This window comes from Brachypodium distachyon, chromosome 3 (genome assembly GCF_000005505.3).
Source record: "Brachypodium distachyon strain Bd21 chromosome 3, Brachypodium_distachyon_v3.0, whole genome shotgun sequence".
Taxonomy (NCBI): domain Eukaryota; kingdom Viridiplantae; phylum Streptophyta; class Magnoliopsida; order Poales; family Poaceae; genus Brachypodium; species Brachypodium distachyon.
In genome coordinates, this window is record NC_016133.3 from 6162614 (window position 1) to 6187785 (window position 25172).

Below are 25172 nucleotides of genomic sequence, written 5' to 3' on the forward strand. Positions count from 1 at the left end.
TCCCCGCCTGCTCCTGGCCGCCACGCACCCGGCCTGCGCCCGACCCTCGTCGTGGCCACGGTTGCCCGCGCCTGACCCCATGTGTTCTTTTGTTCTTCTGTGTTCGCGAGGAAGAAGATGATGAGACGATAGTGAGATCACAACCAGACAAAAAGAGAGAAGTCATAATTTAAGTGACAGAGCCTTCTGATTGCTAAAGCTAACACATAAGAGCAAAAGTTACACGGGGTGACCAAATCTCGACCCAATGGCTAATACAGTATCAGGTACATGACTTACTACCAAATAGCCAAAAGCTAAAGTACACATCTCAATTGTCGAACAAGGTGATAGGGTAAAGTACTGACATTGGGGCTAGGCGATAAGAACATATGATAACAAAGCAGAGTTTAAGACAGTAAGCTAAGATAACAAACCATCTGAACCGTCAATTGCACAAACAAATAATTCAACCAAACAAAGTTCTGATCATTTTTAGTAAATCTTTCACATTCTGATCACCATATTAGACAGATATTAGTCTTGCGAATGTTCTCATGAAAAAAAAACTCTGGCAAGCCATCAGCTCAGACTTAAACTGTGAAAGCCTGAGCACACTAATCTTTATCTCTGTTTCTACTACTTATAAGGTTATCAACATATTCATTCCAACGTCCACCCCACTAAATGTACACGGAGTATTAATAGCTCCACAATTAGACTCACTATCTCTATTACTTATAAAGACACCAACATATTCATCCCAACGTCCACCCCACTAAATGTACCCAGAGTATTAATAGCTCCACAATCAGACTCACTAAATACGAATTAATTGCTAACTGTGCGCTCAGTGATTAACTATTCGGGCTGAAGGAGAATTTTTCAGCCCCAAAACGTTTTTTCTTTCTTTTTCTCCTCACCTCGCCAGCCTCGAACGCCGCCTCCTCCTCCTTCCCTTCCTTTGACGGCCGCCGCCGCCTCCTCCTCCCGCCACGGCCCGCCTCTGCCCTGCCTCGCCCCCCCCAACCCCCCTCCTCCTTCCCTTCCCATGCGGCGGCGGCCACCTCCTCCCCCCGCGGCCTCGCCGCCAACGCCGCCCGGCCGCGATCACGCCCCTGCGACTGGTGGCCACCCTCCGTCGCCTCTGCCCAGCCACGCCTCTGCCGCGCCCCCCGCCCTCGCCTCTGCCAGTCACGTCACTGTCTACCTGCTCTCCCGCGCCTCGCCTCCATCACCGTCTCCATCCTCCCTCTGCGTGCCGCCGCCGCCCTCCCTCTGCACGAACGCTGGTGCCTCCGCTCGCCAAGATCCACGGACGGGCCTCCGCTGCATCGCTCCCGTTGGAGATCTCCCACCACGCCCTGCCACAAAGAAACACCCCGCCAGCCGTCGTCCCCGCCATCAATCTCCGCCCCCACCTCCCTCACTCCCCCCATCGACGCCCCTCTACAGAGCCCTATTATGGCAGAGGAGGAGCTCAAGGTGGAGGTCGAGGAGGAAGCGAACGGCGGAGTTTGGAGTCTGTCTGGGCGTTGGCAGTGATGCTGCTCGATCATTACCGGTGGACGAGTAGGAAGAGATGGAGCATGAGTCCCTGGAGTTCAGCCACGTGTCACCGTCAGGTATACACGATCCATAGCCCAACTGAATCTTCCTTCTCAACCCGTCTCTGAATTTTCCATGGCGTCGCGAGGACCCTAGGGTTAGGAAGAGAAGCATGGGGCGTTGCAGATCCTAAGCAGTAGAGTAGCGTTGTTGTTGATTGTATATCATTCATCACTATCAGCCTTGGAGCGTGCAAGAGGTGGTCGGCTAGCCGGACCTGGACCGACCGGCAATCCTTTCTTCCGATCACTCTCAAGCTTTGTTCCTGTAGGCGTACCTCAGCATATTCTACCCCGACCTGCATGAAGACATGGACGATTCATGGGCTGGCACTTTGAAACTCAGGGTGTGTCTTCTGTCAAATTGGCGTACAAGTTAGCCCGAGACAAGGCACTGATCCATGCTGCAACAGGCTCTGGTGTTCCTGGACAGGATGTTCTATCATGGAATTATAGATGGAGTGCTAATTGTCCAGGTAAAGTCCAACACTTTATGTTGAGCAAGAATTTCTAATGGCCTGATGTGTCCTATCAAGTTTTCCATGTTTCAAAGTGATGCTTATTAGTTTTGTGCACACTCAAGGTTGTTTCAGCATGCAGTTGATTAATGGCGATGGTAAGTCTCCATTTCATTATGCTATTAAAACTACTACTGTTAGCCCTTGGTACTGCTTTTTGAGCTTTTGTTTTTCTTTTAGACAAAAGGGAGATCTCCGTCTAACTGTTGTTTAGTGTGATAGCTTTTCCTAAGCTGAAACGGAATATTAAGAGATGGTGTTGTCCATTATATTGGATACTGTACCTCATTGATTGTGCGATATATTGACATACATCATAACTTGCTCTTAATTTGCACAGTTGCTAGCTACAATTGTTGGGCAGAATGAATAGCATGGAAGAGGCGATGTGTTCTTGTGGGAAAATCATTTTTTCTCTCGGGTCCTGCTTTTGATTTTCTGATTTTTGTTTGCTGTAAATACGAGGATTGCAGATCTCTGAAAGAAGAGAAGAGGAATAAACCTAGAGTAAATATTTGGAAAGCACAGAATCTCTTGGTTCATTTCTCTCACAGTGAACTAAGAATAACTTCATCTGGGTGCCTCTTGGTTGATTTATCTCACATTTTGTTTTGTTTAGAGACTTTTCCAATCCATTTACAGTTCTCGAATTAATAGATGAAATGTTTTCTTGGATGCCTCTTCGCGGCCAGGACGCAGTTCAGACTGAGGTTTTCTGGCTTGTTACACACATAACACTGAGGTAATGGGGCTGACTTGGGACATGTTAAGGTGGCCTGTGAGCAGAGAGTGCGCCTGGGGCGGCTGACGGCTACTGTCTCAACCTATGGTTCTTGCACGTTAGGGGTAAGCAAGATGTCAAAGGAATAGAAATCCTGATTTTCTTGAATTATTGCCTGGTTATCATGTATTTATGTGCAGCTATGAGCTAAACATTTGGTTTTAGTTAACACTTAACATACTATATATTGGATGGCAGAAAAGCTGCTGAGATTGGATGAATGCTAAAATATACATTCTGAAGTGATTTTGTTTCATTTTTTCTGCTCAGTTTCAACACAGGCATTGATGAAACGGGAACATCAGATTCATATAATTATATGTTGCATAATATTGTGGTTTAATGTACTCGATTAGGCTCTAGGTTGTGTCCTGTCCAGTTCATGTATCCACGTATAATTGATAATCATGCACAATTGGATTACAGATTCCTTTGAAAAAGAGTAACTGCACTGAATGTTTTGACCCTAAAATTCATCTTAAAATATGGCCAAGATCTGGTGATACAACAATTAGTGGGCTGTTGAGCAATTTTTTTTCCTTTGTCTTTTCAGCTCATGCAGGTCCTGGAAGGATGGAATCATGGAACTAACCAAATGTTTTCAGCATTCCCTTTTACTTTGCACTTGTATTATTTCCCTATCTTGCTCCCGAGCTGCCTATTTTGTTCTGTTCAGTCGTGTTGTAGAAAGGATGTCACCCCTAGCCATGTTTTGGTGCCACTAGCTGCAATATAATGTTACAACCAGTTCAGGTAAGTTATCGTTACCCTTATGTATAGACCAGTTACTTCTTGCTGGTATCATGCAAAACATGACTCAAGTGTCCATGCTTCATTTTGTTTTGTATCAAAAAATTCAAGTGTACATGCTTCATTTTGTTTTACTAATTTAATCTATTACGTGCTGGTATCATGCAACACATGACTTGAGAGCTTTTGTGAGTTCTTTTGGCAACATGCTAAATTTCAATTTTTTGACCCCTGCTTTTGCTATTAGAATATCAGTCTAGAAATAATCAATGCACTGTTTCTAGCTTGGAAATGTTCAGGTTTGATGAAAAGGATATGTCTCACTTGAAGCATGTTGTTGTTCTTAAAGAAGCTTATTATTGTTTTTATATCAGGAAAAAATATTCTTGATAAGATTTGAAGCAAAAAAAAATATGATCAATAATGTTGCAGATAGTTCTGACAAGATTCGGCCTGATCTTGCCGTGTTCTGATAAAGTTGGAGTTCTTGCTTTTGATGTTAGTTTCAGTTCTCCTCTGCATTTGAAAGTGCATTCAAGACATTATCTCATCTCACAGAACACAATGACAACCATGGATGTTATGCTTGTTGTTGTCAGTACTTGCATTCATAATTGGATACTTTTGGTCTGAGTTTAATATTATGTTTTGCCAAAGGACATCATATTATTTGTTTTCGGGTCTTTTCAAATATGTACATGGATTGTATTATCACGAACATGTATTTCATATGAAATCATTTTTATTGGTAAAATGAAAAGATTTCACCTGTTGGGAAGATTGATTAAAAAATATGTGAACTGTGTGATATGAAATTGATACCATGAAATCCATACTTTGAGTTTGAAATGAGGAGCATAAATTTTGTGGTTTTGGTCCTAACAAATTACTGAAGGCTATGGAATTTGTTGTTTAAGTTTAGCTTAACTGAATGGGTCCTACATTTTCAAAGTGAATGAGTATTTCATTACGGAGTACTAATACAATTGACAGAACCAAGAGAAATGAGATATGATTAGGTGATAAGGAGCGAAAGGAAGAGAGAAGGTGCAAGAAGACATAATTTTCTTGTGTAAATGTGGTCACAATAACATTTGTTGTTACCGTAGAAACACACAGGGTATCTAGCTATATTTTAACCTTTTTTAATTGTGCTTGTGGATTCTGTCAAATGTGGATTATACATCTCACGTGAACACTTACATTGCTAATAGATCATCACACTTATATAAATGTCTAAATGAGAAAAAGGATAATGAAAAAACAAATGTCTTAAAAGGAAATAAAATTCGAATGAAATGTTTTATATTGGAACGTGCGTGCACGTGCACACTTACTAGTGCAATATCAGTGAGCAACAAAAGAGAAGTTAAGTCATACTGAATAGAGCCGATGAACCTTTTAAGTTTTACATCTAATACAACTGTCGGAGCCCGAAACTTCGGCACCGGGGATGTTGGACACCCCCTCTTTGGTTCGGTGGAGGGCGAAGGAGATCGTTCCGGCGATCGCCGGCGTGACGAATGACACGAAGCGTGGACACGTGAGTTTACCCAAGTTCGGACCACCCGGAGGTGTAACACCCTACGTCCTAGTCCTGCCGATGTGACTCCTGCCAGTGCATTAAATGCACTGTCTTCACTGTTCCGTTGTCCCCACTTGTAGGCCCGAGCGCGAGTTGCCGGGAGCACCCCAGCACTGGCGCCCAGGCCCTTGCAGGGGCAGCGAGCTGTTATCTTGTCGGGCCTAGCTTCCCGGGTAGCCGCTGAAGTGGATATCTCTTATTCTGGATTTTGCCTTTGACTTTGTCAATGTTGTCAGAGCTTTCAATCTTCAATGCGATGGTCTTGCCAGTGAGTGTCTTCCCACAACCCCGTTAGCTACTCTCTCCCGGGTTTGCCCTTCCCGGGAAGCCGGCCATGCGGGATCTCATTAGTTGCGACCCACGAGTCCCGTATCAGTGGGACCCCATGGGCCAGTGGTGCGACAACAACAATTTATGTTATTTATTATTTTTCTTGTTATTCGCTACTGAAAATTTAGCAGCATACATTGAATACTGTCCTGAACAGACTCGTCTTCAAACAATTTCAATACTTTAGCAATGGGGGATTTAATGTTAGTGTTGTATGTAGTTTGCCTTTCCAAGAAAGAAAGTCTCTTTGAAGTTCTTCAGACTCCAAGTTAGCCTGATTAATAACATTAGAGCATGTTAGATTCAGTGTTGAAATATTACAGATTCAAGAGAAGCGTTGGTATATTAACAAGCTAACTACTTCTTTATGAGAAGGTGCTTGCATTTTCAAGTTTTTTCCTCAAGAGGTTAGGTTGTGCATCGAGTTCTGAATCACAATTCCCATCTTTATGTAACACCTTTGGAGAAGAATTATCCTGACGAAGAAAGAGGTATTGTATCTGACAATGATGGCATCAGCGAACAAATGCGAGCTAGCATTATCTTAGGCTTAACCCTATATTCTACACAGATTCAGTTTTCAAGATATAAGTTTTATTCTTTTACGATAATACCAAAACTTTTTTGCGGGGATACAAAGATACCAATTTGAAAAATCAGTACTTCTGCGATCCGTAATAAGTGTCTTGGATTTACTACAAAGTGGCAGTAATTGTCGGAACCCGAAACTCAGACACTGGGGATGATGAGCATCCTTTTTGTTTCGGTGGTGGACGATGGGGAGTTCCTCGCGTGGTCTCAAACACGAAGTGTGGCACACATATTTTACCCAGGTTCGGGTCACTAGGAAGCGTAAATTGATTTTGTCTTGTCGGTTACAACTTGCCTCCTAAGAACTAAATCTCTCAGTGACCGAATCCTTCTTTATTGTGGCCTTGGTCATCCTTTTATTGCTTAAGAGGATTCCATAGTGGGTAAGAGGGTTCCGTAGTGGCCTGGTTACACCGTTGACACGCATGCTGATACATGTCGAGATGGGCTGGGTTTCACCTCGATGTCGAGCATGCCTGGACTGGGACTGATGGGACTGGACGTGTGGTCTTGTCTTGCCGCTGTATGCCTTGTCAGTGCAGTTAATGCCATCGTTGTTACTTGGACGCCCCGCACTACACCGCTGCCTCCAAGGTGGGGTTGTCGGGGGCGAGGCGTTGCCGCGGACTGAGCGTTCCCGGTGAGAGTCTTGACAGAGATCTGCATACCACCCCGGATACCTGGTAGAAGGTGGAGGACGGACTCCTTCCAGGGCAACGCGCTTGCAGTGTTGTGGGGGGCAACTCGACTCGAGTCGGCAACATCCTTAGCGGCTTTCCTACAGCCGGAACCGGCTGACGCGACCAACGCGTCCAGCATCAGCGAGGCTTCGGAGCCACTAGTGCGACATTAACTCCTGGACGTGAGCCGGCAATAATCGTTCCTGGGCTGATAGCCCCCTCACGCTTATCGGCTGCCGGGCTACGCCTTAACCGGCGCGTGGGCCCTCGCGCTTATCTTGCCATTTACAAGCAGCAGCCTAGTAGTAGTACAGACTTTGCTGCGGTCGGTCCATTTGCACCCGCTTTGACGCAACACGGCCAAGCCAACGCTCCACGCCACGCGCGCCTTTACTTCAGAGTGGGATGGAATCAAACATCAAACATTCAACCAAAGCTGTACCAGTACCAAACCACCCTGGAACGACTTGGACTTGTAATACGACTGCCAGACTCGCCCATGGCGTGAAAGGCCTTTTAGGATGACCAGCTTTACTGTTCTAAATTCATCGAACAGTTGATCCAATCTTTAATAAAAATCCTGAATTCTGATGATGGCGCTATTTTGTACTCAATAGTATCGAATACTAGAACAATCAAAATACGGAGAAGTGATCCGGTAAATTGCAATCTTTGCATTCATAGCCATCTCACACGTTCGCAACTTCCCATCTGATTTCTCCCTGATCGACTACCTCAACAAAAAAGGACCCAAAGAACAGAAAAGAATCTCAACATAATTACATGGCCACAATAGTAGCAGTACATCGAAGTGCAGTTACGGGGGGAACTCTGAAACTCACGAACGCCGCCGAAGCAAACAAAACTCCCAAAGTCCGTCGTCTCCGGCGGCCTTGGTAGACGATCGAATTTAAGCAGGCCAGGGGCGGCTAGTGAAGCGCGTACGTGGCGACGAGCGCGACGACCATGAGCGCGTAGGCGACGCCCCGGTCCACGGCCTCCCGGTCCACGACGACCCTCCGCCCCCGCCCCTTGGCCGCCTCGTCCGCCGCCCCTGCCGTCGCCGCCGCCGACCCCGCGGCCATCTTCACGATCGTTCCACGCGCTTCTCTCCTCCGGATCGATGAGTCCGAGCCTGTTCTAGAGCTCTCTCTCTCTCGCGACCGAGAGAGCTTACTTATCTGGCGCGGCGACTATGTGCTACGGCGTGCGTCGTGCGCTCGGAGATATATACGCGACGCGAGGTCGGCGTCCGGGGGGGGGCTTGCCAGGAAGGATCGAGCGAGCCGGGCGCGCGGCACCAGGCGGGATACGCCACAAGTAGAGGTCAGACGGTAGCCGCCTCGGTTGATTGGGGAATGCCATTTTGCCTGTTGGGCTGTCCCCTCGGCGGTGCCGGCCTTGACCCTGGCCGGCCGGCCGGCACACGGCACGCCGTTGGTCGGGCCCAGCTGTAAGCGTACCGGCCCTTTCGTGTTCTTTTTTTTTTCCGAGTGGAGGCAGCTGTGCCGATAAAAAAAGAAGCTGACCCGGTCTGTCCGGTGGAAAAGATGAGGTGGTTTTGTCACTTCTTACGTCAAACTCAGCCTTCGTCCGGATCTCGACGTTGACCCTTAATTAGAATCAACGAAGAAAATGGCCCGACCCAAATGGGCATCTATTAAGGTGGTCGATGGTTGTACTTGTACACGTCGTCGTGCTGAAAACTCCACCGAGCATGTTTGATCGCACGTAATGTACCGGTCACCGCGAGGAGATGAACATGGTCAAGGAAAACGCATTCGGTTTTGAAAAAAAGAAGTTGCGTGGCAACTGGCAACACAGAGTTCCGGTAACCAATTCACATAGCCGAAACATGCATTTAATTTTTAAACAAGATTTAGCGGAACTTTTAATTATTAGCGGAACTCAAGTAAGGTGATATATATATCAGGTGAAAACCTCTGTTCAATGAAAATTTTCAATCATAATCGTCAGATTTCAATTAATGGAAAGCTGTTCCGGCGCGTTTCATCAGAAAGAAAAAAACATTTAAGTCAATAGAGGTTGCACTTTTCATCTTGTTTGTACATTTAAGATCTAATGATTAGAACTAAGAGCATCTTCACCATGAATCCTAAACAGGTTCCTATTCGTTTTTAGGGACCTGAGAAAAAAAAACACCTTCAACGAGGTTTCTAAATGGTTCCTGCTGCAGGGAGGTCCTAGAAAAGCCTCCCGAGACCCCAATCCCACACGGGTCCGCAGGGGGCTCCCTGTTCTTCTTTTTTCCCCCGATCACCTCGTCGCGCGCTGCTCTTTCTCCTCCCGCCATATATCCTCCCGCCCACCTACCTAGCCCGGCCAGCCACCTCACCTCTCCGTCCGCCGCATCCCTGCCGCCTTACAACTCCTCCTATGGTCGACGCCCTCCTGACTTCTTACGCCGCCGCCCCTAATCTCCTCCTGCTACCAGTGGCCAAGGGATCCAGAGGTGGCGGCGCCCCCTGCCGTTGCTCCCATCGCACCCCCTGCCGGTCCACTCGCACCTCCCGCCGTTCCCCTCACCAGCTGCCCCGTGCCTCGCGCCGGCAGCCACCGGATCCAGAGGTGGGCGGTGCGGGCGCGCCACCTACCGCATCCCTGCCGCCTTCCATCTCCTCCTATGGCGTCCCCCCCCCCGCCCCCTCGCCTCCTCCCGCTGCTCACCTGCGCCCGGTGAGGCTGCTGCTGCTGCACGCCAAAGGTGAATTTTCTTTTTGTTTGTTTTTCAATGTGTGTGTGAATAAATTCATATGTATGTGAATGAATGGATCTATATGAATAAATTCAAGGCCACATTGCTCAAATTTTACAGATGGATTGCTCTAGTGATGATGAGCTTGAGCAATGGTTGGAGGAAGAGGACAAGATTGCTGCTAATGATGATGATTTGTACATCTGCATTGCTCTTTCCGAAGCCGAGGAAGAGGAAAAGAGGAACAAGAAGAAATGGCGTGGAGCAATAGCAAGGCATGCAGTGGTTCCAAGGGACTGGTTTGGTTCCAACTTGCGAATTGTGGTGTAGTATTTTACAAATCCTCCAGTGTACAATGACAAGTTCTTTAGGAGGAGGTTTAGAATGTCGAAGAATCTTTTCTTGCGCCTAGTGGATAAGGTTGAGAGCCATGATGATTACTTGTGGCAGAGGGCAAATGCAGTAGGTCTTCTTGGGGCGACTCTAGTTCAAAAGATTGTTGGTGTGTTCCGCATGCTTGCATATGGTGTTCCAGCTGACAATGTTGATGATGTTGTGAGCCTAGCTGAGAGCACTATGAATGAAGCAATGAAACACTTCGTGAGGGCTATGGTTGAGATATTTGGAGAGCAATACTTGAGGTCACCTACGGTGGATGACACAAAATGGTTATTTGCTATGAACAAGGCTGGAGGGTTTCCAGGTATATGCTTGGTTGTGTTGATTGTATGCACTGGAGGTAGAAGAATTGCCCAACAGCTTGGAAAGGGATGTACTCAAGACATGTGGATGGTCCAACAATGATCCTTGAAGCTGATGCATCACAAGATTTGTGGATATGGCACTCTTTCTTTGGTCTCCCAGGTTCTCTAAATGACATCAATGTTTTGCAAAGATCGCCATTGTTTCAACGGCTTACCTCAGGGACATCTCCGGAGGTGGAGTATGAGGTTAATGGTAACAAGTATACTACGAGGTACTACCTTGCCAATGGCATCTATCCTTCTTGGGCTACTTTTGTGAAAACCATATCTTGTCCACAAGGTAATAAGAAGAAGCATTTTCTGAATGTGCAAGAAGCTGTGAGGAAGGATGTGGAGAGAGCATTTGGTGTTCTACAGTGTTTTGCAATTGCTTTCGTTCCAAGGCCCTGACTTTCGTTATGATGACTTTCGTTCCAAGGCCCTGGCCAGACGTGTCCCGTCCCCTTTCTTTGCCCACCGTCCATGTCCTTCCCTATGGGGTTATGCATTGTCATTAACTGGGTTTTTTTTCTACACTTTGTAAGTGAGTTGGTGACTCAAAAATATACATATCACATATATCTATAGATGCACATATGTGGTTTCGTACAAGACTGCATGTCCTAACAATTTCGGAATGTTCAGTGAAATTGTAAACCCACTAGGGTTTTTAGGTTTGGGTCCGTTTTTTGGGCTTGGGATCGTCCCAGCTCGGACTTCGAACGAGCTAGTCACAAAACATAGGATGACACGACCAGAGGTTGACTTTGAGCGAAAATGACCTATCATCCAAGTACAAGTCAAGCAAATTTCTAACTTAAAATTTGAAATGTCAGAGACTACTGTAGCTAAAATATGTGAATGAAAAAGGATTTTTATTCTGTGCCCCGTGCACCATGCAGCTTGGACCCGGGTATGCCCCTGGACACGATGGTGCTCGATCTAAAGCAGATTGACAGAGATACACCAACGTAACATACTAACATCACTAGTTGACTAATGTAAAATAGAACATACCACAAGTCAGTCCTACTCCTCCACCAGACTTGAATAAAGTACATCCAAGTAATCACTTGTACCAGCCCCGAGGTGGCCTGGTACCGGGAAAGCAAGTGCAGAATTGCCCATGTAGTATTTGCGAGATTGTGGATGCACAATAATGCTCGAATCATTCTCGCAAACAACACAACGACCTGTTCAGAAAGTAAAAAAAATGAATTCATGAAGATCAGCCTGTAATCCACAACATTTTTGTTGACATGATAATTAATTTGCGGTAATCCAGAATTCAGCAACAAATATATCCATATAAAAGCTTACCAGGATATTGATGGTAATCCGGTATAGGACAACAAAAAGGATATTTTTACTCTTCAACTCTCTCATCGTATTGGTTCCAGAATTCAGCAAAGATAGCACTATATGGTTAAAAAGCGGCTTTCTTTTCGTTTGTTGCCACTTTCTATCTGTAGTAGACCAGCTGTTTGATTTACCACAACTGTAAAAAAACGTGTTCAAATAATCTACTCTGGCTAAATTGTATTGAATTTTTAGTGATAAATTTGCAAAAGCATTGCCCTATGCTACTTAAATTTTTCAATAGAAGTTAGCTGGGTATGACATATTATTTATAATTTTCAGGCTTGTTCATATTTAGGAGGTAAGGATGAAAATATCTCTAGAAACTGCACCTACTCAAAGGCCACGCGGTGTCCTTGGTATATGGAGCCCTGTCCTATCTGCTGTGGGCAATGCATTCAAAATTCAGGTAACATAACATTATTTACTGGCAAATCATTCTGGAGCCAAAGCAAAGTTGACTTATGTACCGAATCATATTTCTTGTCCAATGCCCATCTAACTCACTAAGGTTATGATGTAAACCTTGGTCCACATCGGGAAATACCAGACGTACTTAAATGCTATCATCTTCTATTTTTTATTTGAGCTCTTCCTAACTAATAAAATCTATAGCGTCAAGAACTGGAACAATAAGGAGACAATATATTCTATGATTCTATCTCAAAGGGACTCATATCTATTCTAGCTCAACGGGACTCATAGTTTAATCAGACTTCCAAAGGACTGCATGCGTTCTACCGCAGAAGTTTTATGCACATTCAAATTGGTAACTGTTGCAGAAGTTATATTTCTTAACTACGAACTGCGAGGTGTATTCCGTCTAAGGAACTGTAATTTTATCCTTGTTTACTTTAGGTGCATCTAAGGAAGGTCATGCAAAAAAGCAGGTTTATGCGGAAGAGTGCCATTATCCCTGCATCTTATATTTTCAGTAGAGAGCTCCGCAAATTCTTTACTGAGTGATGATAAAGCTGATTTTGTCACCCCAAGTAAATCTACAGAAAATATAAGATGCTGAGGATTGTGGATGAGGTCTCTTTTGATTCGGTTCACAATGGAAAGATGTTTAGCATCTGGAGGCCTCTATGCCCTAGTGGGTATGAAACGAGACTTGTGTCCATCTAGTGCACCTGTTTCTACAATGATGCTGAAAGCATAGAGCGCTTATTTGCAGGTGTGTCTCAATTGGAGATGTTGCTCATGTTGCAACCCATCTGCTGCACTTTGCTGCTATCCACAAAAATGTCAACGGGAATTTTGTGCTTCCTCTCGGCTATGAGCCTATGACCTGGTCAGTGTTCAGAGAAATCTTTTCTTGTTACATTCTCCAAGGTCGACAGGATATCAAGTCCTGTCTGCCTGATACTCCTAGTCAGCGTTGAGTTGTACTGAAGTATACCATGTTTTGATTATGCAAAACTGATTTGACGTTTTCTTTATCATGCATTCAGGTTTGGAGAAATTGCGCTGAGGATTACAGGAGCCCTGTATCATTGTGGCAACCAAGGCCGCCTGAAGGATACATGGTTCTGGGATGTGTGGCTGTGTCTTGTTTCGAGGAGCCGCCTCTTGATTGCGCCTTCTGTGTGAGTGAGAGATTTGCAGAAGATGCACTGTTCGAGGAGCAGATAGTTTGGGCTTCCTCGGATGCTTACCCATGGGGATGCTACATTTACCAAGTTCAGAGCAGTTCGCTGCAATTCATGGCGCTCCGTCAGCCAAAAGAGGAGTCTCCACAGAAGCCTAAGAAGATAACAGAGCCGTATCTCCAGCAAGCATTGTAAACTCTATGATCCTATGAGGAGAGAAGCAGACAGCACCGTGCATTGGAGATATGAAGAGCGATGTACATAATGTAGGAAATACGAGTCCAAGAAAACTTTGCTAGGCATTTTTGTACAGAAGCCCAGCATTATGTGACTGAGCATGGTTTTTTTTCGGGGGAAAGTAATTTGTTGGCCTGGTTTTGCTTTTTCTGCTTAATGCTTGGCTTACAGGCTTGAGTGTACAACTTTAGGCAGTAGATGGGGAGAGTACACACTTCTTAGATTTTTCCGTTTTCTCTTGTGAGTTCTGATTGCAAAAGCAGGTTCTTTTAATCTTCTTCCTAGAATCTTTCTTCAGCCAAATAAGGGCAAAGGTCTTTTGATATTGTGCAGTTTCAGTTCTACATGACAGTGGCTAATGCAAGTCCTACTCAATTCACATTTTGAAAATATAACTGCAGTAATGAAATGGGCAGAAGTACGTACGGCTCACTGTAGCCATGGCCAATAAGCAACTCTTCCAACACTCTACGGACATTAGCTTGCTGAGACTCGAATACAGACCTCTTTGCGGATAGTATCGCCAAATCTATTTTTTGCCTTGGCATGCTGTTTAGCCGCTCCAAGGCAGCTGATCTATCCATAGCTCTTCGCACTTCTGCATTACCTGTTGTTTCCTTCAATAGAGCAAACTTTAGTCCATCGAAAGCGGCATCTGGATTTCCACTGACCCTAAATTGGCAGTACAAGTTGTAGAACCATCCAGTGGGCACGCACTCGAGGAATGCCCCGAAGGCAGCAGGCTCAGGGTGTTTCGCGGCCAGTGCCACATCACACATATTCGATAACTCCGAGATCGGGGTGTCCAATCGACTTTTGCATAAGAGTGTCACAGCATCTTGCTCATCTGTTGTGGGGGATCTGCAAAGATAGGCAACGAGGCCATCGATTGACCGGGACTCGACTCGATGCATGGATCGAGCGTCGAGTATATCCGCAGCTCTAATCTTCGAAGAAACATCCCAGGAGAGCGGGTAGAGAACATCATACCAAGCTGTGTTGATAACCATGTTGGCCACAGGGTCCAACGGTCCATAACAGTGACCAGCTGCTAGCAGTGAGCGGAGGAGGTGGCCCTCACGTAGTGCACGGACCGGTAGCATGGCGATCGCCTTCAGGTACACAGCATGCACCATATCAAGGAGCTGGAACTTGAGGAATGGCAGGAATTCTGGATCCTCCAAGGTCAACGATGAGTTACTATGGCTGACCAGTCTCCTTTGGTTTAGAGGGAACATGCGTAGCATGTTGGTCGTGTCATCCGAGGAACCAGCATAGGTCTGAAAAGGCTGTGTGATTGCGGAAGAGGTGGTACCGTCCATCGAGATGCAAGTTGTGACGAAAAAATCAGGTCCGAAGCACACGGTCATGGTGATGCCACCACTGCTGTCCCGAAAAGTACCAACAGGAGGAGGGCGTGACGGTGACGGCGGCGGTGACCATGGATGGCACAACATCTTGCAGATCTTGTCGACACAAGCAGCTAGATGTGAGCTTCCCCCCTTGGCTCAGAACCTCTAGGACGGGCTGGACCAAGCAACAGCTGTAAGTCGATGTCATCAGACGTAACAGATCAGGTGCAGAACACGGTGGGTAAGCTGCCTCCACAAATGCTGCCTTGGTCCTAGCTGAATCATGTACGAGAAGATCTGGATGATCCGGGCCACCAATATAGTGATGCAGTTCTTCAACTGCAACGCGGAGGTCATATCCGGCCATGTATAGCAAGAGCTCGGACTGAGGCGGTGTGAGATTCCGAAAGTAGCGGAGCATGAACATGTTGAGTGCTTCCCAAGAGCTGCGAGCGCCTTCTGTGAATGTAATCTTTCTCTTAGTTTGCTCAATGGCTGCGCTGTCCACCGGATCCATCAAGTAAGGCTTGGTGTGGGCAAAAGTGTCGATAGTGGTGATGATGATATTGGTGACGGGGTCGGCGAAGCCAATGGCGAGACCGCTGTGTGTGAGACAGCGGGCAAGGTACGGGATCTCAGCAAGCGGGAGGCGGCTGGCCGCCTCGACGAAATAGCCAGCCAGCTTGTCGAAGTACTCCGAGGCGATCGGGTCTGCGGGCACCGGTGAGAGCGGCCGCCCCTCGCCCTTGTCCCAGGCGGAGGAGTCTCCCCCGGCAGCGGTCCACCAGTGTCCATCATCAAGGGGAGGGTTGCGGCCGGGGCGCGAGGGAATCTGCGGGCAGGAGAGCTCGAGGCGGCCGGTCCCAGGCAGAGGAGGAGTCGCCCCTGCGCGGGGGGCACGCGGCGGCGGCGGAGGAGGAGCTGTCGGAGGTAGCGGGCCAAGCGGGCCAGTCGTGATGGGGAGGGAGGCCGGCGCCGGCGGCAGGATGCGGCATGGTGGAGGGCGCCGGCGGCAGGATAGGGCGGATCGGGTTTCTGAGCAGGGATCTAATATCTTCTAATATCTAATTAGCAGAAATTTCACGCTTAAATTTTGGGAAAGTTATCGTACGGTCTAAATTTATTGTATGGATAAAAACCAAATAGGAAAATAAAAAAATCACAATCTCGGTATGGATTCCTGGTCTTAATTACGTTTTCTCTTCTGTTCGGATGAACGAACAGTCAGTTGTTTCCGGAGATTTTTGGATAAGCAGGCACGCGGCCCGCTCTGAGCCGTCCAATGACGAAATCATCTGAGCTGTGAGTCCACCTCAAATCAAACAACTGAACAAGTCATAACTAACCCAGCATGCGTACGTGTCCCAGGGAGAAACACCATGGCAGCCAAAGAAAAATTAATTCCCCATCTTTCTTCATCAACATTTTTGTGCGAATCCTTTATTCATCAACTTTATTGGCCACTCGAATATATATACACGTGTGGCGACTGGAAATACACGTATTTGAGAGTATCATATACTATACCATATCGTATATATATGCCGTCATGCGTTGGATGTTATATTTAGGCGCGTATATAGCCGATGCATATGCATACGCATATCCATCGATCATGGGCAGAAGACGACACGGAAGCTCCTGTTGCCGCTGCAGGCGTGGGTCTTAACGTCGTTGGGATGGTGGTAGGCGTCGGGGCACCCGGCGTCCCGGCAACGGAGCGCGTCGCCGGTGCTGCAGGAGAAGTCCATGGCGACGTTGAACCCGTCGATGACGGAGATGTCGTAGAAGTCCTGCGCGCCGCCGAGCGTGAACTCCGCCAGCGTGGCCGGCGGCTGGCCCGACAGGCTGCACGACAGCGCGCCGCCGCAGTCGCCCGTGGCGCAGCTCCCGCGGCCGGCGCCGTTGAAGGAGCAGCCCGTGCGGCCCCAGATCCTGGCCGAGCTCGTCCCGGCGGGGACTTCCAGGTTCCACGTCTCGCCCCGGTTCAGCTGCCTGCCCCCGCCCACCGGGATCGCCGCCGGCCACACCGGGAAGCCGCACTGGTTCGTGATGCTGAACGTGGTCGCGCCCACGACCCCGGCTGCGGCCAACAAGGCGCTCGCCATGAGCAGGATCAGCACCGAGGAGGCGGCCATTGTATCTAATTCACTTTCTTGCTAAGCTGCTAGCTGCTCTTGCGTATACTGCTTAGTACTATTAGAGCTTGTGTGTGCTTATTTATAGATGCATTTGGCCAGGGCAGGTGAAAGCTGAGAGAAAGCCAGCCAGAGGAAGTTAAGGAAATTTACTAAGATGCCCTGGCATAGTGGCATGAATCGCCAGTATTGGCCGAGAAAAATCTATCAGTAGCTTCACTGAGCTAGCTCAGTCGACAGGCCACTTCACGGCTGCTGGTCTCATCTGTCTCCATGGACAGCGACGATTTTATCATACTCGGCGTCTCGGGCGGAAAGTAAAATTGGTCAAGCTGCTCGATCAAAAAAGAGGTCACTCCGTCAGAATGGGTTACTGGCGCACGAGCTCTAGCGGCGGTTTCGGTGGTCCAAAAAATTCACCGCCACTGGACGTCGTTGGAGAAATCCAAAACGAACACCAGCGGCGGTGGGCTATAACCACCACTGCTAGTGGAGCACCAGTGGCGGTGAAAGCACTCGCACGAATAGCACCGCCACCGGTGCTCTAGCACCCGTGGCGGTGGCCGTCTACTGCCACTGGAACTCTTTAGTGGTCACTGGCGCACGAGCTCTAGTGGCGGTTTCGGTGGTCCAAAAAACAAACCGCCACTCGTAAGTGGTTGGAAGAATCTGAAACGAATACCAGTGGCGGGTAGCTTCCACCGCCACTGATACTTGAGCACTAGTGGCGGTCAGATTCTTCGAACCGCCACTCGTGCTCCTAGTACCAGTGGCCGCTTCACTTAACCGCCACTAGTGCTCTCCAGAGATTCCAACCCGGAGAACTAGTGGCGGTCAGATTCTTCGAACCGCCACTGGTAAGTTATCTATAAAGCAAAGTTACTGTGGCCTTATCTTCCTCAGCTCGCGCGTCTCTGGACCAGCTGCGGCTCCTGAACACACAGGCGACGGCGAAGCCCTGCCAAAATTCCATGGCACCAGCGGCCGGAAGGTTGCTCCCTTTCCCTCCCCTTCTTCCTCCTCTCCCTCTCTCCTTTCCTCTAGCTCCTTCCTCTCTTCTCTTCTTCCTCGATGTGGCTGCAATGGCGCCGGCGGCCGGGAGAGCTCGATCTCTCTCCAGGAGCTGTCCCGGCCGGCCCCCTTGCTTGGGAGGTCCCCCACTCTTCCCCTAGCTCGGTTTCTCCCTCCCCTCTGTTGTCTCTCTGGTTGCTGCGCGCGCGCCCCCTCCCCTCTGTCTCTTTGGTCCCCTCTCTCTCTCTCTGCTTCCCACTGTGATTAATTAAGCTACTCTCCCTTAATAAAATATGTGTTGAATTGTGCATGTTCCGCGGCCATCGTGCCGTGTTTGTGAATATTTTTGTTTGTACATGTATACGGGCCATCGTGCCGTTTGTGTTCACATGTGAGTGTGGGTGGGTGTTTATTTGGCAATTTTTTACAAAATTTGTAAATTTTATAGCAAAGGTCATGCCAAAATTTTGTGTGATACTATATGTAACTTGATTTATGTTTGTTTATCGTGTTTTAGCTCGATGAGCCGTGCGTGGATGTACGAGGAGACAAGAAATTGCGCAGAGTGGATAAGAAAACTGAATGAGTTCACTGATGTCGCCACGGAACATATGCTGAGAAAAGGGGACGACATGACATGTTGTCCATGTAGCAATTGTCGCAACACAGTGATGCTTCTGCCAAGCGATGTGGAGTTGCACTTGCTCCTACACGGTTTTGTGTTGGGTTATTCACGTTGGATTTCTCACGGCGAGGATGCCATTGAAGTTGAAAGTGACCCAGAAATGGAGAACATGGAGCATGATGATCCACCCGACGAATCATGCCGTGATGAAGATCAAGAAGTTCCGCAAGGCATGGTGGCCGAAATGCTAGATGATGTGCACCTGTGTAAATAGTTAGATGACGCTGACGATGAGTTAGTGTCCCGTAAATTCCAGAAGCTGAGGGAGGACGCAGAGATGTCGTTGTATAAAAATGCAGGGCTGGACAAAAGTGTGCTGGAAGTAACGCTCGAACTTCTCCGATGAAGGCAAAATATAACATCGCCGACTCTGGATTCACGGATATTTTGAGTTACCTTTCTACAGTTCTTCCTGAGGAGGAAGTACGAAGCGAAGAAGGTTGCATGTCCCCTCGGGTTAGAGGTTGTCAGATACCATGCTTGTCCGTTGGACTGCATCATATACAAGGGTGAGTACAAAGACATGCACAGCTGTCCAGTGTGCAAAACATCCCGATACAGGAAGAAAGACCCCAATCCTGAGAGCCTCCCGGAGGAAAAAGTGACTCGTGGTCCAGCGACGAAGACGGTATGGTACCTCCCGTGTGGTAGCCGGCTGGAGCGTTGGTTTCAAAACCAGAAGCAGGCCAGGTGGTTCATCTTCCACGACGCGACTCAGAAGGATATCGATCCTGATGGGGTGTACCGTAACGACGATGGTGTACTTAGACACCCCACCGATGCGGCTCAATGGAGGACCCTGGACGAGGAGTTTCCATACTTCGGAGCAGAGCCCAGGAACATCAGGTTCGGGATGAGTACGGACGAAATCAATCCGTTCGGAAACATGAGCAGCAAACACAGCACATGGCCGGTGATCCTGTTCATATACAACCTTCCTCCGTGGCTTATCATGAGGAGGAAGTACATCCACCTATCCATGCTCATACAAGGCCCTAAGCAACCAGGAGCTGATCTGAACGTTTATCTGGAGCTACTGAAAGATGAACTTGCAGAATTTTGGAGTACGGGCCGAAAGGTTTGGGACGCTCACAAGAAGGAGTTCACCCTTCGGACAGCTCTGCTGACATGTGTGCATGACTACCCTGCGAACGGGAACTCATCTTGCCAACGCACACATGGGTACAAAGCGTGTACAAAGTGCGGGGATGAAACGAACTCACAGAGGCTGCCAGTTTCACAGAAGATTGTGTACATGGGACACCGAAAGTGGTTGCCACGCGATGACCCATGGAGGAAGGACAAGAAAAACTTCAATGGGCGGACAGAGCCTCGCCCAAAGCCCAGGGAAAAGACTGGGCACGAAATCTATGAAACTGTTAGGAACTTGGAAGTTGTTGCCGGGAAAGCAAATCCGCAAGCGAAAGAGAAGGATGGCGATGGACCTGTGTGGAAAAGGAGGTCGGTGTTTTGGGACCTGCCTTACTGGAAATTCTTACAAAGCCGTCACACCATAGATGTCATGCACGTCGAGAAGAATGTGTGCGACAGCTTGTTGGGCTTACTAATGAACAATGCAGATAAGACAAAAGATGGGCCAAAGGCACGGAAGGACCTGGAGTTCTTGGGCATAAGGAAGAAGCTGTGGGCGGTAGAGGAAGAGTCACCGGAAGACCACAATGGTGAAGTCACGGTAACGACACGATGTAAACCTGCGTGTCACACATTGAGCAAAGCCGAGTTACACAGAATGTGCCAGTGTCTCCACAGCATAACAGTTCCATCCAACTACTCGTCCAGCATCAAGAGACTCATTGACATGAAGAGTCACAAGCTTGTTGGCATGAAGTTTCATGACTGCCACGTGATTATCACGCAGTTACTTTCAGTTGCAATAAGAGGTGCCATGGAGCCATGGGTCAGAGAGACGGTGATGAAGCTTTGTGACTTCTTCGACACAATCGGGCAAAAATTCATCACGGTGGAACGTTGCCTCCAACTGAAGGATTCAATGATACAAATTTTGTGTGAATGTGAGATGTTCTTCCCTCCAACATTCTTCGATATCATGGTACATCTGATGGTCCACATCACCGACGAGATAATCCTACTAGGGCTCTCCTTTCTGCACAACATGTATGGGCCCGAACGATACAACGGGGTGCTGAAGCGGTATGTCTGTAACACAGGGCATCCGGAAGGTAGCATCATGCAAGGCTCCATGCAGAAGAGTGTGTGGAGTACGCCACTGATTGGTTGGCGGATCGCAAACCCATAGGAGTACCCGAATCACGACATAAGGGCAAACTAGAAGGTAAAGGTGGGCTTGGCCGGAAGGTTCTGGATGTGTATTCATCAGGGAGAGAGGACGACTATATGAGAGCACATACAATGGTGCTGCAACATATGTACGAGGTCCAGCCTTTCAGCGACATGCATATGGAAGAACTTGAAAACCGGTACCCTAACAGGAGTGCTGATTGGATACACAAGACCCACAATGCAACATTCGCCATGTGGCTCAAGAGTTTTTGGTATGCCAGGGTGGCGGCAAATGAAGAAGAAAGGCCCACTCAAAAGTTTTTGCGGCTACCCGACGGCTGCGTACTGACTTACCAGTCGTACGCAATGAACGGGTATACGTACTACACCAAGGATCAAGATCGTAAGAGCAGTTACCAAAATAGCGGTATAGTGCTGGTTGCTAAGACTAGTTCTAATAACCAAGGCACTACAAAAGCGTACTATGGCGTGATCGAAGAGATCTGGGAGCTTGACTACACCTTCATCACCATCCCCATGTTCCGTGTCAGATGGGCACGTGATGTCAGACAAGAAGATCATAGATTCACAACAATGACCCTGCCTCGTGAGGTTCCTCGTCATAAAGTGGACGTGAAGAAAATCCTAGCAAGATGGGAACCATGGCAGTTTGCTACAAAATGCAAACAAGTTTTCTTCATCGACGACCCGACAAGCAAGAACCGTGTTGTCGTAAGGAGAGGGAAAACAAGCATAGTTGGCGTCGATGGAGTTACTTCACAACAAGACTATGAAGATTTTCCTGATCCAACGTCAAAGCAAGAAGCAGAAGAAGCATCACGGACAATCCAGACAAGGAAGAAGTCAAGACCTGAGGCAAGAGAGGAGGCATACACTAGAAGCGGCCACAGCGAGACCCTAACATATAAGAGGAAGGAGAAGACCAGAAAGAAGAAGAAGGACAAGATTGTGGCATAGTTGAATATTTGTGATCTTTTCGTAGTTGATGTTTAACGTTGCTTTTGAATGTAAAATTGTAACCACATATCATGTCAAATTTGAAATCAAAAGTTTTATATATGTACTGAATTTAATATAACTTGTTCAAATTTGAGGTCAAAAATATGTTCTGAATTTGAAATAACTTGTTCAAATTTGAAATCAAAATGTCTTAAATAACTTGTTCAATTTCAAATAAAATGTTTTAAATATGTTCTGAATTTGAAGTAAATTGATCAAATTTGAAATCAGTTGTATTAAATAACTTGTTCAAATTTCAAATCAACTATATTACATAACTACTTGTTCAAATTTGAAATCAAAAATATGTTCTGAATTTGAAATAACTTGTTCAAATTTCAAATAAAATGTTTTAAATATGTTTTGAATTTGAAGTATTTTGATCAAATTTGAAATCAGTTGTATTAAATAACTTGTTCAAATTTCAAATCAATTGTATTGCATAACTACTTGTTCAAATTTGAAATCAAAAATATGTTCTGAATTTGAAATAACTTGATCAAATTTCAAATAAAATGTTTTAAATATGTTCTGAATTTGAAGTAACTTGAAATCAATTGTATTAAATAACTTGTTCAAATTTGAGATCAACTTGAAAAAAATTAGCCCACCCGGTCAACACAGCTTTTCGGGTTAGGGCCCAGCCCGACGAACCAGGGAGCTGCCTACTACCTACTAGGGCAGGTTTGACCGGGCCCACAGGGATTTGACCGAGCCCACAAAGTTTCGGAATGACAACCGGGCCCACTGGCCAGGAAGAGAGCACAACCAGGCCCGCCGGCCAGGAAGAGATTTGATTCGAAAGTGAGAGAGTTGGTGGAGAAGGCTATTTATGCTGGTCATATTCCTTGTAAACTAGCGAGGTGGGACTAAAACTCCCAACGCGCTGCGCGAAAGCTCGCTCTGAGGAGCACTAGTGGCGGTGAAAGCGAAGTAACCGCCACTAGCAAGTAGTTCTAGTGGCGGTGAGAGCGCAGAAAACCGCCACTTGTGCTGGCGCAAAAATTCCCCTCGCGCGGAGGAGCACTAGTGGCGGTGAGCAAGCAAGAACCGCCGCTAGGATGAAGCACTAGTGGTGGTGTAGGACTTGCAAACCGTCACTAGTGCCGGCGCAAAAAATTCCCCTCGCGCGGAGGAGCAGTAGTGGCGGTGGAAACGCAGCAAACCTCCACTAGCATGTAGCACTAGTGGTGGTGCTCGCGAAGAAACCAGCCACTGGTAGCATACGCATGAGCATCGGAGACCCTAAGTTTGTCTACTGCATATTAGTGGCGGTTCTCGCAGCAAAAACCGCCACTGGTAACGAATTTCCAATAAGCTATTAAATTCATAATATATTCTCTGGGTTTTAAATAAATACACCACCTGTTCTTTTATATGTATAATAAGATTGTTTATTCTCAATAAAATTTTGAACCATAAATTCAAATGTTATGTACCCTAATTTCTATGATTAAGTGTCATTATGTGTGGCTTTTGTGCTATAAAAATTCTATAAAATTCAAGTTTTCTCTAAACTTTGTCAAATTTGGTGTGGACACTTCCTATTGCTATAGAACACCCATAACAAAATTCAAGTTCAAACAAAAAAAACATGTCGCATTTGGTTCATGGCGTTGGATGGTTTCTGAGAGATCAACCTCGATGGTTCCAAAATGAAGAAGGAATGTGAAAAAAATGAACAACCAAGGTGCATCCTTTTGAATTTTTGGACCAAAATTTACATGTAAGATTGTTTATTGATAGAACCATTCCATGCAAAATTTCAGATCATTTTGAGCAAAATTCAATTTTATAGCAATTAATAACTTGAATATGAACAACATAATCATATAAATGGTCGATGATATTTCTGTATTTAGGTTTCAAACTTTGCATGGGACATGATATTAGTAGTTTACACTCAAAAGGACAGGTGTTTTAATTTTTGGATGTACACAGAATTGAATATGAATTTAATACTTGATTCAGAAATTAGTATCAGTGGCGGTTTTGAGGTCAACCGCCACCAGTGCTGCATTCAGGAGCACTGGTGCAGCACCGGTGGCCGTTTGGTTCTTCGGACCACCACCCGTGCTCGCTCCAGCGCTATAGGCACTGAGGAGCACTGGTGGCGGTCAGGAGCACCAACCAGCCACTAGTGCAGCGCCAGTGGCGGTTTGGTGCTTCGGACCGCCACCCGTGCTCGCTCCAGCGCTATAGGCACTGAGGAGCACTGGTGGCGGTCAGGAGCACCAACCAGCCACTAGTGCAGCGCCAGTGGCGGTTTGGTGCTTCGGACCGCCACCCGTGCTCACTCCAGCGCTATAGGCACCGAGGAGCACCGGTGGCGGTCCAAAACACCAACCGGTCACTAGTGCTGAGCACTAGTGGCTGTTTTATTCTTCGGACTGCCACTAGTGCTGGCGCGAAAAATCCCCTTGCCAGCACTAGTGGCGGGTTTATTCTTTGGACCGCCACTAGTGCTGGTTGGTATAAATAGAAAGCGACGGATCCTTAGCGAAATTTAGATTCAATCGCCCGCGCGTCTCACAGACGAGCAGCGGCACAACCGAACCCTAACGCGGGCGAAGCCTTGCCCCGCCGCCGACTCGCCACCGCTGCCGCCGTTCCCCGACCCCGCCGCCGTTCCCCTTTTCCTCCCCGACCCGCGCGCCGCCGTTTTCTCTCCTTCTTCCCCGACCCGTGCGTCGCCTTCCCTCCTTCTTCCCCGCCGCCGGCCATGGTCCGCACACGGGGCACGTGCCGCCGCCATGGCTTCTGTCGTCGCTCGATGCTCCGACACCGGGGGCGTGCAGCCACGTCCCCCTTTTAGGTTCGGTAGGGGCGTCTGGGGCGGAGACCCGGTTATCGCCAGCACGGGCGATGAGGCCCCACGGAGCCGGTGAGACCAAGTGCCAGGAGGGCGCGCTAGTACAAGAACAAATGCGCACCCGTTTTTTACCCAGGTTCGGGCCACCCGGAGGTGTAAAACCCTACGTCCTGCCTGTCTGAACTGATATTGATTGCGGATCAAGCGTATACAAGTTTTTGCTGGGCCAGTTCCCTGGCTTCCTCTCAATGTCTAAGTACTCCTTACTATTCTCTGCTTGCTGTCCACTGGAAACAACTAAACAACTCACTATCCTACCAACTGTCTGACCCGCCAACCGTCTAACCCCCTTGATCGTTGGCATGGGTCCTCCTTTTATACACATTGGGATGCCACATGTGCCACGGTGCATGGGCTACGAGTG

General features: G+C 47.4%; 2 protein-coding genes and 2 long non-coding RNA genes across 9 annotated transcripts; 2 read left to right on the top strand and 2 right to left on the bottom strand.

The window, feature by feature from the left end:
* Positions 1-77: 77 nt before the first annotated feature.
* On the top strand, positions 78-4389 carry LOC112272022. 3 transcript variants are annotated; one of them, XR_002965688.1, is made up of 2 exons: positions 78-1604; positions 1684-4389. It is a non-coding gene; the product is annotated as an uncharacterized LOC112272022 (long non-coding RNA). The 3 variants fall into 3 exon arrangements; XR_002965690.1 differs by having other exon boundaries at positions 1769-4389; XR_002965689.1 differs by having other exon boundaries at positions 94-1604; positions 1859-4389.
* Positions 4390-9045: 4656 nt separating this feature from the next.
* LOC112271720 lies at positions 9046-13794 on the top strand. Of its 3 annotated transcripts, none has more exons than XR_002964994.1 (6): positions 9046-9546; positions 9658-10513; positions 11922-12408; positions 12498-12739; positions 12817-12933; positions 13094-13794. It is a non-coding gene; the product is annotated as an uncharacterized LOC112271720 (long non-coding RNA). The 3 variants fall into 3 exon arrangements; XR_002964995.1 differs by having other exon boundaries at positions 11922-12048; positions 12255-12739; XR_002964993.1 differs by having other exon boundaries at positions 11922-12739.
* Positions 11042-16084, bottom strand: LOC104583469. 2 transcript variants are annotated; one of them, XM_024461528.1, is made up of 2 exons: positions 13895-15980; positions 11042-11473 (listed from the first exon to the last, which is right to left on the bottom strand). In XM_024461528.1, exons 1-2 carry the CDS (start codon positions 14923-14925, stop codon positions 11449-11451), a joined length of 1056 nt encoding a protein of 351 aa, XP_024317296.1. In that variant the 5' UTR covers positions 14926-15980; the 3' UTR covers positions 11042-11448. The 2 variants fall into 2 exon arrangements, with proteins under 2 accessions (XP_024317296.1, XP_024317295.1); XM_024461527.1 differs by having other exon boundaries at positions 11137-11778; positions 13895-16084.
* Positions 16085-16230: 146 nt separating this feature from the next.
* LOC100820914 (thaumatin-like pathogenesis-related protein 1) lies at positions 16231-17091 on the bottom strand. Its single transcript, XM_010235729.3, has one exon. The coding sequence runs from the start codon at positions 16956-16958 to the stop codon at positions 16434-16436; it is 525 nt and encodes a 174-aa protein (XP_010234031.1). The 5' UTR covers positions 16959-17091; the 3' UTR covers positions 16231-16433.
* Positions 17092-25172: the final 8081 nt, after the last annotated feature.